At 41.5% G+C, this 18,156-nt stretch overlaps 4 protein-coding genes across 6 annotated transcripts; all 4 read left to right on the top strand.

Moving 5' to 3' along the window:
• The first annotated feature begins 1,266 nt into the window (after window positions 1–1,266).
• lipea (lipase, hormone-sensitive a) lies at window positions 1,267–5,788 on the top strand. The gene is made up of 11 exons (XM_037264584.1): window positions 1,267–1,370; window positions 2,383–2,633; window positions 2,717–3,001; window positions 3,069–3,159; window positions 3,225–3,370; window positions 3,473–3,658; window positions 3,728–3,880; window positions 3,971–4,115; window positions 4,179–4,406; window positions 4,619–4,989; window positions 5,097–5,788. The coding sequence occupies exons 1-11, from the start codon at window positions 1,355–1,357 to the stop codon at window positions 5,328–5,330; spliced, it is 2,106 nt and encodes a 701-aa protein (XP_037120479.1). The 5' UTR covers window positions 1,267–1,354; the 3' UTR covers window positions 5,331–5,788.
• Window positions 5,789–5,958: 170 nt separating this feature from the next.
• On the top strand, window positions 5,959–12,594 carry LOC119130711 (probable ATP-dependent RNA helicase ddx6). The gene is made up of 13 exons (XM_037264586.1): window positions 5,959–6,141; window positions 6,605–7,603; window positions 7,674–7,778; window positions 7,864–7,993; window positions 8,073–8,219; window positions 8,296–8,390; window positions 8,469–8,591; window positions 8,782–8,910; window positions 8,990–9,106; window positions 9,191–9,254; window positions 9,324–9,425; window positions 9,504–9,726; window positions 9,801–12,594. The coding sequence occupies exons 2-12, from the start codon at window positions 7,361–7,363 to the stop codon at window positions 9,719–9,721; spliced, it is 1,473 nt and encodes a 490-aa protein (XP_037120481.1). The 5' UTR covers window positions 5,959–6,141; window positions 6,605–7,360; the 3' UTR covers window positions 9,722–9,726; window positions 9,801–12,594.
• A 128-nt stretch (window positions 12,595–12,722) lies between these two features.
• tomm40l (translocase of outer mitochondrial membrane 40 homolog, like) lies at window positions 12,723–15,634 on the top strand. The gene is made up of 10 exons (XM_037264588.1): window positions 12,723–12,835; window positions 13,306–13,520; window positions 13,601–13,668; window positions 13,821–13,913; window positions 14,102–14,203; window positions 14,280–14,385; window positions 14,456–14,578; window positions 14,684–14,760; window positions 14,834–14,936; window positions 15,022–15,634. The coding sequence occupies exons 1-10, from the start codon at window positions 12,738–12,740 to the stop codon at window positions 15,159–15,161; spliced, it is 1,125 nt and encodes a 374-aa protein (XP_037120483.1). The 5' UTR covers window positions 12,723–12,737; the 3' UTR covers window positions 15,162–15,634.
• On the top strand, window positions 15,507–17,508 carry apoa4a (apolipoprotein A-IV a). Of its 3 annotated transcripts, XM_037264591.1 has the most exons (5): window positions 15,507–15,594; window positions 16,129–16,180; window positions 16,265–16,312; window positions 16,449–16,599; window positions 16,823–17,508. In XM_037264591.1, the coding sequence occupies exons 3-5, from the start codon at window positions 16,273–16,275 to the stop codon at window positions 17,391–17,393; spliced, it is 762 nt and encodes a 253-aa protein (XP_037120486.1). In that variant the 5' UTR covers window positions 15,507–15,594; window positions 16,129–16,180; window positions 16,265–16,272; the 3' UTR covers window positions 17,394–17,508. The 3 variants fall into 3 exon arrangements, with proteins under 3 accessions (XP_037120486.1, XP_037120487.1, XP_037120485.1); XM_037264592.1 differs by lacking the exon at window positions 15,507–15,594 and having other exon boundaries at window positions 16,089–16,180; window positions 16,271–16,312; XM_037264590.1 differs by lacking the exon at window positions 15,507–15,594 and having other exon boundaries at window positions 16,094–16,180.
• The last annotated feature ends 648 nt before the right edge of the window (window positions 17,509–18,156 follow it).

Raw genomic sequence — 18,156 nt, 5'->3', positions numbered from 1 at the left:
AGAGCAGCACACACACACTCACACACTCTTTCATCAAAGTAGCTGGCGAGGCCTTCAAGGGAAGCTATTAGCACGCCACTTCTGTTGACAGTTTATGAGTAAACTCAATACATCCGTTGTTAACCTGACTTAAGAGAAAAATATCAGTCTGGGGTCAGAGGTCATCAGGTGGGTTGTTTTAACCTTGGAGGTTAGTAAAATGTCAGACAGAGCAAGTCAGGTTCATAAAAGTACGAAAATTGAGTTCATTGATATATATTGGATACATTGATACTATATATTGTGCTAAATGAAAACTACCGTGAGTCAGAGTTTACAGGGAAAAAGTTGAGTCATAGGGTTGAGAAAACAGAAGCCTCTATCAGATATATTGTGCCTTGAATATAGCTGGAATATCACAACTTCCTGAAGGACAACTTCCCGTATCTGTAATTGATTTACTGCTCCAACAAGACAGTACTATTATTACATTTTCTTTGATAAAACAATACGTCAAACATTTGTCCCATCAAGGCCAATCAAGTCCGTTGTAATTATTGTTAATCTTTAAACATGATGAGTTCAGTAAGTTGATGGAACAAATGAAAAGGAATTTCCGACACACCTTCGTGTATCAGGAAGGAAGGATGAGGAAAGGTCTACCATATTTGGTTCACAGTGTCAAATTCTAGAATAGCATTTGTTGGTCGGGTTGCTACCTGCATGGAGTCCAGTTGAAATGGAGGCTTATGTTTATAAGTTGACAGTTGCAGTAATTGTCATGTTGAAGCAACATAAGCTCACTAAGGTGACCTTTAAAATGCACGCCATCAAATATAATCATTAAAAATTCAAAAATGTCACTTTTGAATACCTCAGTCACTTTATTTTATAAATCATCCACTGTGTGGTTTGATATAGTAGTTTTGCACCGTGTTAGATGAAAACTTCTCATACAGTTGTATTTTAAAGTGCGCATAATCATGTTTTTGATGGCAGAATTCAGTATACAGTGCCTCTTTTGTATTAAATGTCATTTGAGTGAGCTGGCATACAAATGCATACCAATTTTGACCTATATCGCCACCCGCTCAATGCCTGGCTTTTACTATTATTATTATTAATATTATTATTATTTGTATTATTGTATTCTTTTTTTTTATTATTTTTATTATTGTTGTTGTTGTCTATCATCAATTAGCCAAACTTTTATAAATGATTATTTATTATTTTGACGGCGAATAATACAGTAATTGCTAGGCGACAGTGAGCTTTGCGGTTTGTTATGCGAGCTGTGCGGCCGCTCACATGACGTTACCCAGCATTCCCCGGGCGCTCCGTCGCTCACCGACGCCCCATTGAGGAAGAAGCAGGGATGCCTGTCGCTGTCGGTAAGTCATAGTAAACATTGTATTATTTCTCTACGCGTAGCTTTTTAAAAAAAATTAACGTCTTGACAGACGCGATTAAGGCGTTTTCTTGCTTTTTTTTTTTTTTTTTCATGGCTGCAACTTGTTGATCGTGGGGGGGCCGTCAAAGTTTTCGCTCCGACATGCAACATGGTTGCGCATCAGTTTGTGAAAGCGTTATGTAAGGTTGGTTGAATTTGGATGATTTGGAGACAAAATAATCGACAAAAAGGTTATTTGTGATACTTCGAGCTTGTTGGGTTGACGCGTGAACAGGTAAGAATAGAAAGCGATATTAATCTATGACAGTGTGGACGAGTGAGGTCAAAGGTCGTTCCGTTACGAAGATCCGACAGGTATAAACATTTTTTTTTTCTTTTGACAGAATTTAATCGTTTAAATTGGGTAGTTGTGTTTAGATCATTTTAGACACAAGGTCCACAGGAAACTTGTTATCATGTTTTGTTTGTTTCTGCTTTCCATTAATCAATAAATTGATTAGTCTAGAAAAATACACTTGTCAACAGCAAATTTTAATCAGAGATGGCTTGGTGTCCTTGAACGTCTGTATTAACGCTAACCCTTAATTGATATGATATGAAATATTCAGTTTGCAAAAAAAAAGTTGCATCTCTAATTAAAAATTGTAGTCACTTTTTTTAAATAAAAAATATAGATCTGCACTTCAAGTTTCACATTATTTTTCAGACTAATACTCGCTACACACATCTAAAACAAAGTGCGATCGCAGGGTCAGCAAATCACGGCCGGGTTCCAAAGTGCCTTCCTTCAGCTCGGCAAGATAACAAGTCCGTCAAAGCCAAGAAGCGACTTGTTGCAGTCAAACAAATCATTAAAGTCTTGTGTATTTTTACCCAAAGGTTAACAGTCCTTCTTTTTTAAGATACACACAATGATCACATGACGTAACTTCAAGCTAGAAAAAGGCATATAAACGAGGTTAGAGTTTTATTTGCTTCTCTTTGATCCCCAGCCTCCGACATGGATTTCAAGGTTGCCTTTTCGGCCTTGGAGGTCGCGTGTGAAGAAAATATCTCGGCTTTTTCCAACCCTTCTGCTGAGCTTGCCTGTGGCCCTGTGACTCAGCGCTTGGTAAAGTGCATGAAAAAGATTCAGGAACACGCTCGAGCTATTGAGCCTTTGGTCGACAGCTTCACTGCCGTCTATCACCATTATGACTTTGACGCGCAAACGCCTGGAAATGGATACCGCAGCCTGATCAAGGTATGGAAATGATTTCTGTGGCCAGAATATTTGATTGTAAGGATATTCAGTTTTGTTTTGTTTTTTTTATCCGTGATTTTCAGGTGATCCGTTCATGTCTTTTACACGTCCTGCACAAGGCTCGCTACATTGCATCAAATCACTCGAGCGCCTTCTTCCGAGCGGAACACAACGCCTCGGAGATGGAGGCCTACTGCAGCGCGCTCTGCCAACTCCGAGCGTTGCTCTACCTGGCCAAGCGGCTGATCAACGACAACGATTTTGGTCAGCTCTACTCCCTTCAGGACTTGGACCTGAGTCACAGATATGTGCAGGAATACAGCTCCATGCACAAAGCTTGTTTTTATGGACGCTGTCTGGGCTTTCAGGTCTGTCGGCAACAACTGGATTGATTCTGTGAACACGTTCGAACTAAGAGATTTTTTTTTTTGACAGTTCACACCGAGTCTTCGTCCGTTCCTCCAGACTATCGTCATAAGCATGATCTCATACGGTGAGACGTATGGGAAACAGCAGCCCGGGCTCGGTGAGTCTCGCGATACGGTTCCGTCCGCTTTATTTTTAGCTCATTGAATTTTTTTTTGTCGTCAGGTTTAGCAGCCCTGTCTCTCCTCACGTCGGGAAAGTACGTCATCGATCCAGAATTACGCGGTGCAGAATTTGAACGCATTACTCAGAACCTGGACATGCAGTTTTGGAAGTCCTTCTGGAATATCACAGAGTCTGAGATTTTAACAGTAGGCAGGGTCAAATGTTTTAATCCTTAATCCTTCCTAATATTGTTCTTCTTCCCGTCTGAAGTCCAAATAAGTGTTTAAATGTATTTCTTTTCTTCTCAGAGCTTGTGTCGAATCGCCTCCTACCCGGTCCAATTGAACCTGACGCTAACGATACCTCCCGTTCCGTTACTCCTCCCCCTGTCATCGGACCCAAATCTGTTTGCCACTGTGTCACCTCCACTGGCCCACTGGGGTCCCGGCCCAGTCCACATGCGCTTGATCTCCCATGAGATTCGACAAGGACAGGTGAAAAACGGCATCAGCGTTGTGTAATATTTCCCGATAAATGTTTTCTTTTTAATTATTACTTTGCAGGACAGTGAGGAGCTCTTGTCTTTTTCTCGCGGCGATCCGCCCTCCGTCTCTGCTTCCAATCTCCCGTGGGTGCAGAAGCAGCCCCTTTCCCCGTGGTTGCTCATTCATTTCCACGGAGGAGGCTTTGTGGCCCAGACATCCAAATCCCACGAGGTCCAATGACTTCTTTTATCATTTTTCAATTCCACGCCATAATGCGTTACCGACTCCAAAACCGCTCCATGTTTTTTTTTTCTATATCAGAACTATCTGCGAAGCTGGTCCAAGAGGTTGAATGTTCCTGTTCTTTCTGTTGACTACTCTCTGTCACCTGAAGCCCCCTTTCCTAGAGCTCTTGAGGAATGTTTCTACGCTTACTGCTGGGCTTTGAAAAACTGCCGTCTGCTAGGTGAGCGTATAACATCCTGGAATAAATGTCGCTTGATTTAGCTTCTCCGCGTTTGTGTTTCAGGCTCGACGGCGGAGCTCGTCTGTCTGGCGGGCGACAGCGCTGGCGGCAACCTCTGCATCACCGTGTCCATGAAGGCCATGACCTGCGGCATCCGGGTCCCCGACGGCATCATGGCGGCCTACCCTGCCACCTTGCTCACCACCGACGCCTCGCCCTCCCGCTTGCTCACGCTCATTGACCCGCTGTTACCTTTCGGCGCTCTTTCAAAGTGCCTCAACGCCTATGCAGGTAGATCTGCCTCAACGTTGGGACGCATCATTTAAGCCGATGGGAGTTAATGATGATGCCTGAACGCAAAATAGACGATGTATTTGTGTGCAAACTGGGTAATGTCGACATGTGGACAACATTACTTGTACCACCAAACACACCGTCTTCAATGTACATGAGGGTCATTATATAAAGTTTGACTTCACAATTGATCATTTCTCTACGGCTAGGTGTGGACTCACAGATTGCACAGCCTGTTGTGGGATGCAACAGTCTGAGAACCTTAGGTAGACACACCACGGAACTGCTCAGTGATCTCACACAGGGAGCCTCCAGCTGGATCCAGTCCTTCCTGCAGCCCGTGTGGCCCATAAGCGGAGCCCACTCAAGAGCATCAAGACACGGAAAATCCACACACAGTCACACCTCCACTCCAAACTCCCACTGTCAACTGGATTACCCAGAGGCCTTTGAGCCCCTGCGCTCCGAAAGCCTCGCACTTGTACAGCCCACCTCCTGCCCAATCATCAGAAACCCGTTTGTGTCGCCGCTGCTCGCGCCCGACAGGCTTCTACGAGGCCTGCCGCCTGTTCACTTAGTGGTGAGAGACACAACTATTTTTGTTTCCCCCCCCCCCCCCCCCCCCCTCCCCTTTGCTTAACTGAGGAAGTTGACTTCATTTTGTTTCCTGTGCATGTTTCCGCACAGGCCGCCGCTCTGGATGCTTTACTGGATGACTCAGTGATGTTCGCCAAGAAGCTGAGGAACATGGGCCAGCCTGTAAGCTTGACGGTGGTGGAGGACCTTCCGCACGGCTTCCTCAGCCTGTCACAGCTCTCTAAGGAGACCGAAGCTGCCGCAGAAATCTGCTTGGAGAAAATAAGGGAGCTTTTTCTGCAAGGAAACACAAAAGACTGTTCTGGTGAAGCCACAAGAGATTAATCACACTATGATTAATCAATGGGATTCTTTTTCTCGGAGTCTTTCCATCGGAGAGAAATGAAAAGAATCAATTACAATTCTTTGGGATGGTGAAATTTAAATTCATGCCCAAAGGTTTATTCTCCGTCACTGTTAAATTCAATTAAATGCTGGTTCCCCCCCCCCCCACCCCTCCCTCGTTGGTTTTATGATCAACAATGACGTTGTGTTTTGCCGATATTTGTGGATAACATGAAGTGCCTTTTTAACCTATGTAGTGTATGTACAGTACTGTAATAGCTTTCCAAACATTCCTTGGTTAATAGTTTACTTACACAAAACAGTTTACAGATTCATTATGTAACATATGAACAATATTGTGGCAAGAAAAATGTATTGCTCAGCAATGAAGATACTTGCTATAAATTGTTCTTTATTTATTAGTGTAATATTTAAAGCCTTATTAAATCAAAAATGCTCAATTGTTGCCCCCAAACGTTTCTGTAACTATTCTGACAGAACAGTGGAAGCCAATTGAACGTTCATTTTTGTGTTTTGTACCGTTGTTTTCCCCTAATATGCTTCCTTGTTGCAGTACCCATCTTTGACAGTGGATGTCAGTAGCGTCCCACTTTCCCATAGGATAAATAGAAGCAGGAGCAAGACGACGAGGAAGAGAAGACGAAGAAGAAGGCGACCATGTTGATTTAAAGGGAAAAACAATAGACGCGATTTATTTGAAGTACATTTCAGTGATCAAAAGTGATGATCAAATAGATGTTTGGGAGCAACGGGAAATGCAGTGTTTGCTTTAGAATAACAGCGAACTGAGGTGAGTGTTGTACTGTTTGCGAGCCGTTTTCTTCACAAAAACAGCAGTTGTTACAAGCTGCTTAGCTCATAGCTAACTTTAGCACTGTGTGCGAATTTAGATGACATGCGGGACATTTTATTGCTTTCGCTGAAGCAGTTAGCAACGCAACATCTACCTCAAAACGACATCGTACAAATGGAAACATATAATTCGACCCGTATTCCATAAAGTCTTCTTTCAAAAGCCCAAATTTGTTTTAAGCTAACATCGGCACTGGTTAGCTTGATAACCAAGTTAACTCATCATGCGATTAGTTTATTTGCGTCGACGGAGCACGTAACGACAATTTGTTTAATTAACCCAAACATAAATTTAACGCTTCTTAAAATAAATATTTTGCCTCAGTTGAGTTGGAAACTTTTTTCTGTGCTAATTAATGTGCTTTGCATTTTCCAAATTCTTCTGTTTCGACATCTTTCAGGTGACGCATTTGAGTTGTTGGCTGGCTTTGATTGGGAAGCCCCTTGAACACGGTCACACTCCCACTGGTGACTCTTTGACCTCCAGACGTGTGGTGTCCAGGAGTTGAAAGCTTTTTGGCTTTGGACTAAATCTCCCCCTTGTTCATGTGATACCTATCTGGTGGAAATAATCTTAGTATATATGATTTTGGGGGGGAAAACTTGTACAGAGTTGGACATCCGTCCCCCCGTCCCCCTCAAAAAGGGACACCAAGTACACTCGGTGAACTGAAGACAGGAAGCACTATTCAGTGTAAAAATCAAATATACTGAACAAAGATTACATTGACAAAATTATTCCCCCCCAGTACAGAGATTGCCTTAGTTGTTCTATTTCAGGACTTGAGCCACATTTAATACTTGTTCGCATATAATTTTTCTATATTGTGAGCAAGTGTATTCATGCAAACATCTCTTCATTTTGAAGAGTTTCTTGTGTATAAAAAAAAAAAAAAGTTTTTGTTTTTTCTCCCTGTACGTCGGTCACTCTTGTTCAAGGGGACCAAACTGCACGTACGTGTGTATATGTAAATATCATTGATTGATTGCTTATTAAGCTGTGGACTTAAAAGAATCTATTGTTTGTTAATGCTTTATTAATCTTTTTTACATTTTGAAGATTAATTTTAGTAAGAAAAACCTACAAGGCATAAATACAACCTTGAAGGAAGGACTGAAATAAAACTAGAGCAAAGAAAAATACAAAAAAAAGGATCATGGCTACAGCCAGAACAGAAAATGTTGGCCCACTTGGCATGGGACTGAACAAGCAGAATGGGCAGCTCCGAGGACAGCCCAAACCAGCTTCAGTCCAGCCAGGATCGTCAACTCAAGGAAAAGTGATGGGTGGCTCACAGAAAGCAGGTGCTGCCTCCCAAGAAGGAGGGGGCATCAAATTCGGAGACGACTGGAAAAAGAGCCTCAAGCTTCCTCCTAAAGACACCCGGGTCAAAACCTCGGTGAGTGAAATAGCTTCCATTTTAAAACTTCAAACGTCTTATCTTCAACATTCTATTTTGTCTTTTCAAGGATGTGACCGCTACGAAGGGGAATGAATTTGAGGATTACTGTCTGAAAAGAGAGCTTCTGATGGGCATTTTTGAGATGGGCTGGGAGAAGCCGTCTCCTGTGCAGGTATGGTTCAAAAAGCATACGTGATAGATTGCAATCCTAGGTTGCTAATTGTGAGTTTGTAAAATGACTTGATCATTTCTTGCAGGAGGAGAGTATTCCCATTGCCCTGTCTGGAAGAGATATTTTGGCTCGGGCCAAGAATGGAACCGGAAAAAGTGGAGCCTATCTCATCCCATTGCTGGAGAGGATAGATCTTAAAAAGAGCTACATACAAGGTGAGATTAAAAATAATCCCAGCCTTGTGTTTAGTTTTGCAAAATCGTTGACTTCATTATTTTTTCCCCGACCACCTAGCAATGGTAGTTGTGCCAACTCGAGAGTTGGCCCTGCAGGTGAGCCAGATTTGCATCCAGATCAGCAAACACTTGGGAGGAGTCAAAGTCATGGCCACCACCGGGGGAACCAACCTACGAGATGATATCATGCGCCTGGATGAGACTGGTGAGCAATCTTCTTCTTGTCTCCACTTGTTTGCCTGTTTGGAATGCTCCATGTCTTTTCCCTTTTTCCGTATTAGTGCATGTGGTCATTGCCACACCGGGTAGGATTCTGGATTTGATCAAGAAAGGAGTGGCAAAAGTGGATCGAGTCCAGATGATGGTGATGGATGAGGTAAGTGCATGTTATTAAAGAACACAATCTCATCTTCAAATTTCGGTATCGACTTTAAAATCGTCTCCCTCCTCTCAGGCCGACAAACTGCTGTCTCAGGATTTTGTGGTGATCATCGAGGATATCATTAGCTTCCTGGCCAAGAACAGGCAGATCCTGCTCTACTCTGCAACCTTCCCCATCAGTGTGCAAAAATTCATGGTGAGTCGTCTTCACTCGGCCTTCCCTGATGGCTCGGCGCCAGTTGGCACTAATTGTTTCGTGCCGCGAGCCAAGCTGTTCGTTTTTTTTGTGCCCGCTCTTGTTTGCTGCTCACTTACTGGCTTAGTTTGGATTTTTAGTCTGCTGCAGTCAATGTTGTAAATCCAACCTTTCCATATGCTTGCTGTAGGCTAAGCATCTGCAGAAACCTTATGAGATCAACCTGATGGAGGAGCTGACTCTGAAGGGCATCACTCAGTATTACGCCTACGTCACAGAAAGACAGAAGGTGCACTGCCTCAACACACTCTTCTCAAGGGTGAGTAACAGTCCAAATGTATGGGGAATTATTTTTGTCACCTGAATCCTCACAAAGTCTTTGATTGTGTCTCCCGCAGCTTCAGATCAACCAGTCGATCATCTTCTGCAACTCGACACAAAGGGTGGAGCTCTTAGCTAAGAAGATCACTCAGCTGGGCTACTCGTGCTTCTACATCCACGCTAAGATGATGCAGGTAGGTACAATGTTGTTGTTTTTTTTTATCCTTTTTTGAATTTTTAGAAAATATTAATTTAGGTGTGTATTATTGTGTTGTCAGGAATACAGAAATCGTGTGTTCCATGACTTCAGAAATGGACTCTGCAGGAACCTGGTCTGCACCGGTAAGTTCCTTCATTTTTCCATACCAGTCAGTGACTTTCTAATGAACACCCATTACCGCCCCTCAATAGATCTCTTCACTCGGGGTATCGACATTCAGGCCGTTAATGTGGTCATCAACTTCGACTTTCCGAGAAATGCGGAAACGTACCTCCATCGTATTGGAAGATCAGGTATGGCGATCGCTACCCAGCGAAGTTCAACCCTCCGTGGACGTTTGTGCCTTGACCATGCCGCGCGTGTGTTCACAGGGAGGTTCGGTCATTTCGGTTTAGCCATCAACCTGATCACATCGGAAGACCGCTTCAACCTCAAGACCATCGAAGACCAACTGGTGACCGACATCAAACCCATTCCCGGCAGCATCGATAAGAGTCTCTACGTGGCGGAGTTCCACTCGTCCAGCGACGACTGCGAGGTGGAGGAAGTCCAAGAAAGATCAGTACTTCAGCAGGACGGCAGCACCTAAAGCTGGTGAGAACTTGTGGACACACGGGTAGCTGACTTTGAAGCATCTTTTTTTGAATCAAGTTTTGTCTTCCATGCAGGACACGCCCGGGCACCTCTTCAACATCTCGTTTGTTTTTACAGAAAATATCTTTATTTGCATCAAACCCCATTCTGGTCCTTGTGTTCTGCATTTGAGCTTATGACTCCATTTTGAAAATTGGATCACTTCTGTTTTGAACCCGTCCGTCATCATTGGCAATTGACAGCTGAACGGTCGGTCGGTCTTTAGCATCAAAAACACCAGCCATCATTTGCGTCAACTGTTGCCACTTAAGTGCCTTACTTCCTGCCACGCACACATTTCCTTTCATAGCCTGTCGTGCGAACGAGATGTCTGAATTGATAACGCGCCGACTTCAACCACGCAAGCAAAAAAAAGAGATAACGGTACTTGTATGCAAGGTGCGTCCAAATTCCCTTAACCTTTTTTCTGTTGAACGTGAACGTTGCAATAAAATCGGCAGCTTTACTCACCATTGCGTGACTCCCATTTTAAACCAATAAGACACGCGGAACCATTCATGGATGTCTGCCTGCAACAGTTTCACTTTCATAGCGGCCTTATGCTGTCAGTTTGTACTCCTTGGATAATCTTACACGGTCAGAAAAAAACAAAACGCCATGTTTGGAATTCCTTCAAATGTATAACAAACAGAAGAGACTGGTTCAAAGCAGAATGTTTCAAATTGTTATTAAGCTCATAAATGATGCAGTTACAATCCATAGGATAATTATGACTATTGGTGTAAATCATGACTTCAAATTTCCAACATCTGTGCTTTTTTTGTTTGCAATATGGACACTGAAGATGGAATCGGTTTATTTGTGTTTCCGCCGATCTGAAGATAAATTTGAAATTGGTGAATGTATATGCCAACTCTGCTGCCTAGTGGATGAACGCCAAACGCGTGAGCATATTATTGGATACCTTTTTGTGTTGCTGCTGTAGCAGTTAAAGCTGCTTTTTTTCCCCCCCCTGCTCCATCAATTACATTTTTTCACTTTGCTTCATGCAGCAGCAGCAATAATTATTTTTTTTTGCAGCAAATCCCGTTATGGAAAGGAGTAGAGATTTATCTTTATTGTGGGGTGGGCAGGGCTCTGGATTTGAAAGCAAACTTGTAGCATCTTTAAAGAGGCAGCTGCGACTTTATTTGGTCCTCCCCAAACCAAGATTGACCTTTTTTTTTTCTTTTTTCCATCCCTAAATTATAAATTGTTTACAAAAAATTTAAAACACAGTACTTGGGGTGATGGGAAGGCAATTTTTTTTTTTTTTTAAATTTCTTCAGTTTTTGTTAAAACAGATTTTCAGGATTTACACTGAAGCAAAACCAAAAAATTTGAGTGAGTGAGTGAGTGAGTGAGTGAGTGAGTGAGTGAGTGAGTGAGTGAGTGAGTGAGTGAGTGAGTGAGTGAGTGAGTGAGTGAGTGAGTGACCTACTGTGGGATGGCATCATTTGCATGCAGCCTCAACCCAACTTGACTAAACATCGCATCAGCACTTGCTTCGTTACAACTTCTGCTCTTAAAAAAAAAAAAAATTAAATCGGTCTTGTTGAAGGTTTGACGCTGCATGTAAATGTCATTTGTTTTCTTTTTCCATATGCAGAGATTTGTGTTGGTGATAGTCTTAAATTTGAATGAGATGTTTGTTTACATTTGCCAGGCGTGTGAGCTCCCCGACTTTCCAACTCTTAACGGCAAATGTCATTTTTTTCCCCCCCTAACTGTTTTGCCATTTTCATTCCATGATCTCCATTGTGACCCAATATCAGCTTTGCTTTATGTATTCATTGAATGCTTTCTTTCCACAAGTCATTCTGTCTCAAAGCTGGCTGATTGTTTTTTTGTTTTTAAACATAATTAAATGAGGTTGAAATTAGCTTTAAAATTGTTCATTAAAAAAAAGGCCGAATGACATAAATGCAGGTTGTGCTGGGTCACAATTGACATCAAATAGAATGCCAGTATGAATGGTGACTGTTATATTTGATTTTGTTGTCTGATACTTTGACTTCTTTTGTGTGTGTGCGCACTTGACTCTTTTGGGTCCAGTGTGCAGACTTTCACAGCCCGTTTAGTGAAGAATAACAAAACGGGCACTAAAATTACATTTGGGAGTACTGCCTCATGTTCCAATTGGTAAATGTTGCTAAATTTAAAAATTCCATGAGGTGAAAAGACAAAAAAAAAATTTCCTTGACTGAAGCACTAACACAACCTTCCAAAGCTTCAGGCAGTTACAGCTAAAGTCAGTAAAAAATTCGAAGTACTACTGAAGTTCCTGCAAAGTGGCTAGATAATTGGCTTTGATTTGAACAACATAATGTGGAGGAGTGGTAATATGATTCTGAATTTCCCTGCAGATAAAATATGCTGGTGATTGTATGAATTCTTTCTAAAATCCCATTAGTTGTTGTCATAGTGCTAAATTCAGGGTCATTCAGTTTGTTTTTTGGCCTATAGACAAACTTCTTGACACTCAACAACTTTGAGTTGAACAGTTTAAAAAAAAAAATGCTAGTTTGCCCCCCTCTTTTTTTTTCTTTTATAAAGACAACAATTTGAATGTTTTGAAAAAAAATTGTTCCTCATCATTGCTCTTTCAATTTTCTTGTCATCAATGTATTTGAGATTGCATTACTATTGTAATTTCTCTAAGGTTCACCCAGCATCCTAATGCTTTGTCCTGTTTTTTTTCCTAAAATGACCAAATCTGTTGAGAAACACTGGGTAATTCAGCAAATAGTGTTTCTCACTGTCCTCCACTATTGTAATTTGGAACTATTTGCAGGAAGTGTGAAATTCAATAAACTGAAATTGACAGTCCATTGTTTACTTTGAGTTTTTATTTCCTGATGAGTGGAGGGAATATTAACTATAAATGTGTGTGGAAAATATCAATAAATTACACCACTGTTAGATTAGCCAATGATGTTTTGAAGTTGTAGTGACATCATAAACATGCGACAATGTCTGTACATCCACCAATCCCTTTTGAGGACCTTGACTTATCCTCCAATCAAATTGGAGTTGTACTTCCGCATGCTCCGTCCTCTGACGCAACAACGTGAGTACTTTCCTTCATTCATTCTGCCAATTTTTCAACTGTTATATGTTTTAAAGCAGTTTTTACCCCCCGAAAACCTTCTAAAAGTTTTACTTAAACCTCCAAAGCTGCCAATGAATTGCAAACCATTGATAGCGTGCATGAGGGTTGGCGTAGCTGAGCTAGCTTAGCTGCCCATTCAATTGACATGTTAGTAACTGTATGTGACAAATATGTATTTAACAGTTGTGAATTGTTGAATTGACAGTTTTTTGACGCAATAACTTTCATCAAAACAGCCTGACATACATTCTGACATATTCCCGAAAATGATCAATATTACACAACAAATAATATCAATAAATATATATCATAGTGACAGGAAGAACTATTAGGATACCCCAAGGTACAATTAACTAAGATAATAAAATTTTGCACAAACTGACTTAAACATGACCTGTCACTTAACCTTTCTCCTCGTGACCTTGCAGAATGGGGAGTGTATTGGCCGCTGGCTCCCCTCACCCACCGCCACCATCCCCAGCTGGTGTGGCTGGTCCTGGCTTGACAGTCCCACCCGGCTTTGGGATGCCTTCGGTAACTTCAGTACCACCCTCGACCGGTCTGACTTCAGCACAGCCACAGGAAGAAACCAATCCTCTGCCAAATCCTGGTACATTTGATGAATGTCATCGCAAATGCAAAGGTAAATGAGATGATCGTCGAACAATATGATATCCAGTGAACCCCTACTATATCACGGTTCACCTTTCACCCCCTCCCTAGATGTTTTCCCGATGCAGATGGAAGGCGTCAGACTAGTTGTCAATAAGGGTCTTAGTAACCACTTCCAGGTTTGCTGACTTACTTTTTATGCTTGACATTGCATCCACATACTGAATTCATGCCACAGTAAATATGTAATCCACTTTGACTGTCAGTTTTCAAATTAAATGGGAACCAGAATCACATTTAATACAGTATATTTATATATATGTAAATTCAGGTGAGCCACACTGTGTTGCTGAGCACTTTGGGGGATTCCAGCTACAGATTTGGTGCCACATATGTTGGACTCAAGCAAACAGGTCCAGCAGAGGTATGGCCACAGTAATATTTTAATTATTTATTTTTGCAATTAAAATGCATCTTTCAGCCTGTTGAAAAGAAACCAATTTTATGTTATGTCGCCACTAGGTGCTCAAAATTAAGGCTGATTTTTCAAAAGCATCAATATATTTGTAGAATTTCTAGTCTGGACGTTTTGTACATAACTGCTGTGTTCAGTCTTTTCCAGTCATGGTGGGCGACATGGACAACCTTGGCAGCCTTAATGCTCAAGTCATCCACCAGATCAGCAACAGCGTACGATCCAAAATGGCCTTCCAGGTACATTTCATAGAACCATGAATGGTATGAAAATGTATAATCATAAATCTTTAAACGTTTTTTTTTTTTTTTTAAGACACAGCAACATAAATTTGTCAACTGGCAAGGCGATGCAGAATTCAGAGGGAAAGATTTTACAGCAACAATCACACTCGGAAACCCCGATGTCCTTAATGGCTCTGGTAAGATCACCTACTTATATCATTTACGTACTCCACATTCACTCATTTTTTGTTTCGGTCCACCTGTCAGGTATCGTCGTAACGCACTACCTCCAGGCCCTCACGCCTGTTCTGGCTCTGGGAGGGGAGCTGGTGTACCATCGAAAGCCATCAGAGGAGGGTGCTGTGATGGCTTTGGTTGGCAGATACACAGGTGAGGCACTTTTAGTGTCCAGAAAATCTGTGACCAAAAAAAAAGAAGCCAAGTGTGCTTGCTTCAAGTTATTTCTCACTGAAGTAATTTTGCTTTTTAATTCAGGCAACAACTACGTCGCCACGGCAACTCTGGGATCAGCCGGCGCGCACGCCACCTACTACCACAGAGCTAATGAGCAGGTTAGTCCACCTCTCTTTGTATTCCATTCATGCTCTTTGTTTCACAGCTCACTAACCATCATATATTGCGTAGTTGCAGTTGGGTGTGGAGTTTGACGCGAGTACTCGCATGCAAGATACTAGCGTGTCCTTTGGCTACCAGCTCGATGTGCCCGAAGCCAATTTACAGTTTAAAGGTACACGACACTTTTCTTGGCCACACACTATTAAATATGGAAAGAATGAAGATGATGAAACGACCATATGATTTCCTTCTCTCAGGCTCAGTAGACAGTAACTGGGTGGTTGGTGCAACTCTAGAAAAGAAGTTACCGCCGCTGCCTCTCTCCTTGGTTATCTCCTCCTTCCTCAACCATAACAAGAACAAGTTCCAGTGCGGTTTCGGCGTTACGATCGGTTAAGCTGAGCGGCTGCATGTTTAGTGACCTTAGCTGGATGGACTCGCTCACTTTGGTACACATGTGGGACAAACTATTTAGCACTTAAATGTTGAGAACCTCGTGTTTTAACTGACCTTTCAGATGTTTTCATGTTATTTAGCTCCCGTTAAAGCTCATATCAACTTGATTTTCACATTTCTGAAACACATGGACTGTTGCTTTATTTTTATTTTTTTTTACTGTAAAGTGAAGGATGGAAATGTCACTTTGTCTTCCTCGCTTAGTTTGCCTTTTTTATGTTTCATATGTGACGCAGTGTGTTGGAACCTGGTCAAATAGATTTTATTAACAAAAACAAAGCAAAAATAATAGTCTGTCTTGTTTTTTTTTTTTTACGTAGCCATGAGAAGTTATTGGACAAAAAGGCCACAGCCTCCCAGAGAGTTTCATTGTGGTATGTAAATGTTTTTATCCCTTGACATACTGTGCAAAGCTGCAGATGCAAAAAATAGTTCACTTAAACGCTGATTTACATTTTCAGCGAAGAAGATGAATGATGAAGGACTTATGCATTCAATTGTAGCAACAGTGAAATAGTAGCTGACCTGCTATCTTATCCATTGATGTGTTGGTAATGATGTCACAACTCATCACTATTGACATGTGACGGAGTGACCTTTATCATGTTCAAAATAAATCATACCAAATAAATTAAGTGTTTTCCCATTTAAAAAAAAAAAAAAAAAAAAATCCTTTCAATGTTTTAGCTTTGAATTTAGCCAGGACAAATGCAACAATTCAGTATGTTTATTATATACAGGAAAACCTAAACATTTCATTTTATAAATGATTGAACACGAGAGGGTCTTCAGACCAGAGTGATTGTATCAAGGCTCTTGAATTGCGCAACGCAAGTGACAACCTCGCATTCTCAGCTGGACTTTACTCCTCACCTACCTCCATATAAACTCATTCATGCACGCTGCAGCAGGACTCGTAGTATTCAGCAGCTTTCCCAACTCTGCAGCTCATCTATAGAGGTAAGAAAGCCAACACGAGTTCAAATGTTTTGGATTATTTCGCTTTTGAAACTATCTGAAATCTGTTTGCTTTCTCATTTGCAGTTTCAGTCATGAAGCTCCTCCTGGTTTTCGTTTTGGCTGTTTTTGCCGGTAAGATGTTCTAATTTGGCACAAATTCAGATGATTCAATTCAAATATATTGAATTTCAAAATGAAATACAACTGAACTGTGCAATCCTGAACAAAATAAATCGTGCAGAAAATCGATGAACTTTTCTATCTCCAGGTTGTGATGCTAAAGTCGTGCAGCAGACTCAGCCCAAGCCGCAGATGGACATGATCAAAGATGCCTTTTGGGACTATGTTGCCAAGGCAACATCCACGGCTGACGACTCACTGGCACTGATCAGACGGTCAGATTTTGGAAAAGAAATCAAGTAAGAAATGCCAAAATAGTCCGACTCAAAGCGTAAACAAAATAAACTTGTGGCCACTAGGGAGCGCCCAGGAGCAAGAGCCTTAATTTTTCTTCTGCAGAATGTAAATTAATCCCAGTCTGCTCTTGTACTATCATTTTTAAAATAGTACTTTTACTCATTACAATACCTAAAGCTGAAATTCAACATGATCATATATGATACGTGATGCTTGTCTCTGCAGCACCCTCGTTTCTGGGAGCACGGCCGCCATCAACAGATTCACAGATGTTCTCCGCACTCACGTAACCCAGGACTTCACGTCGCGCTTCTTCCAGCAGGCTGAGCAGCTGAAGATCCGCCTAGAAAAGGATCTGTCGTCCATGAGAGCCCACCTCCAGCCATATGCCGACGAGGTGGTGACGCACCTCCAGGAGCAGGTGGAGGAACTGAAGAAAGAAGTGTCATCTTACGCTGAAACCATGGACTCGGAATCTCTCAAGGCCGTCCTGGTGAAGAAAAGCCAGGAGCTGAAGAGCCACCTGGACAGGAATGTCAACAAGCTGCATACCCAGATGGTTCCTTACACTGAGGAACTTAGGCAGAAGATGGAGAATAACCTGGAGGAGTTCCAGAAGAGCATCATGCCCCTGGCTCAGAGGTTTCACAGCCAGCTCACAGAGAAGACCAAGGAAATCCAAGAGAAGCTGCTCCCTTATGGAGACCAGCTGAAGGCCAAGCTGGACATTGACACCCAGAACCTGAAGGAGCAGCTGGCTGCTCTCTGGGAGTCCTTCACCAAGATGACCCAGTAAAAGTTGTCAAGAGCTGGACTCAACATTGCAACATTCCTACCTCATTTTGATTTCAAGTCTGTTTTCTGTTCATATTTGACAGTTGCCCACTGCAAGAGACAATAAAAAAAATTCAGATGTATTTCTGTTGTGCTTATTGTGTTGATGAAAGATAAGATACGACCATGAAGGATACTATAAATAATTGTTTATATATTTTAAAGCTTTACCAAAAATCATACCATTGTAAAATATACACGTGGGATTAAGGTGTAATTTTCTTTCCCCACTCAACTCACGTTTCCCACTTTTGTATCTGTGACTGCAGTTTATCTTGAAATTAGGTAGGCTGACTTAAAAATGCAAAACGTGCAAAATTTGGAATGGTGTAATAAAGCAGTAAAAATTGCTGTGAAATCACATTAGATCAAATCTTAAACAAAAAAGCAACCGTGGGAAGAATGGAAATGTGGTTAAATAAAAATTACACATCACTATCAAATAAATAAATCTACCATTAGAAGAGGTGAAAATAATAAAATAAAACTAGAGTGCTATTAATAATTCTGCTATTAATTTAACTATTTTTTTTATTGTTTGTGGAATAGCACTTTAATAATATAATGTGAGCTCATTATAAATTGACTTCCATTTAAAAATAATTTTGCATCATTTGCATCATTGTATGGATCCTGACAACAAAGATCTCAGATCAGATGTTTCAAATTTTGACCCGTGACTCCAAGTGTGCGTCAGAGTGCAACGTGGCGCCAAAATAACACAC

This window comes from Syngnathus acus, chromosome 11 (genome assembly GCF_901709675.1).
Source record: "Syngnathus acus chromosome 11, fSynAcu1.2, whole genome shotgun sequence".
NCBI lineage: Eukaryota > Metazoa > Chordata > Actinopteri > Syngnathiformes > Syngnathidae > Syngnathus > Syngnathus acus.
This window is presented reverse-complemented; position numbering and strand designations above follow the sequence as displayed.

Coding starts and splice junctions, on each gene's coding strand:
- lipea (XM_037264584.1), top strand. Junction 3,160..3,224: donor GAAACAGCAGCCCGGGCTCG/GTGAGTCTCGCG, acceptor TTTTGTCGTCAG/GTTTAGCAGCCCTGTCTCTC. Junction 4,407..4,618: donor GTGCCTCAACGCCTATGCAG/GTAGATCTGCCT, acceptor CTCTACGGCTAG/GTGTGGACTCACAGATTGCA.
- apoa4a (XM_037264591.1), top strand. CDS start 16,273: ATGAAGCTCCTCCTGGTTTTCGTTTTGGCTGTTTTTGCCG. Junction 16,313..16,448: donor CGTTTTGGCTGTTTTTGCCG/GTAAGATGTTCT, acceptor TTCTATCTCCAG/GTTGTGATGCTAAAGTCGTG. Junction 16,600..16,822: donor GATTTTGGAAAAGAAATCAA/GTAAGAAATGCC, acceptor TTGTCTCTGCAG/CACCCTCGTTTCTGGGAGCA.
- tomm40l (XM_037264588.1), top strand. CDS start 12,738: ATGTCTGTACATCCACCAATCCCTTTTGAGGACCTTGACTTATCCTCC. Junction 13,914..14,101: donor AGCAAACAGGTCCAGCAGAG/GTATGGCCACAG, acceptor TGCTGTGTTCAG/TCTTTTCCAGTCATGGTGGG. Junction 14,204..14,279: donor GATCCAAAATGGCCTTCCAG/GTACATTTCATA, acceptor TTTTTTTTTAAG/ACACAGCAACATAAATTTGT.
- LOC119130711 (XM_037264586.1), top strand. CDS start 7,361: ATGGCTACAGCCAGAACAGAAAATGTTGGCCCACTTGGCATGGGACTG. Junction 8,220..8,295: donor CATGCGCCTGGATGAGACTG/GTGAGCAATCTT, acceptor TTTCCGTATTAG/TGCATGTGGTCATTGCCACA. Junction 9,107..9,190: donor TCCACGCTAAGATGATGCAG/GTAGGTACAATG, acceptor TTGTGTTGTCAG/GAATACAGAAATCGTGTGTT.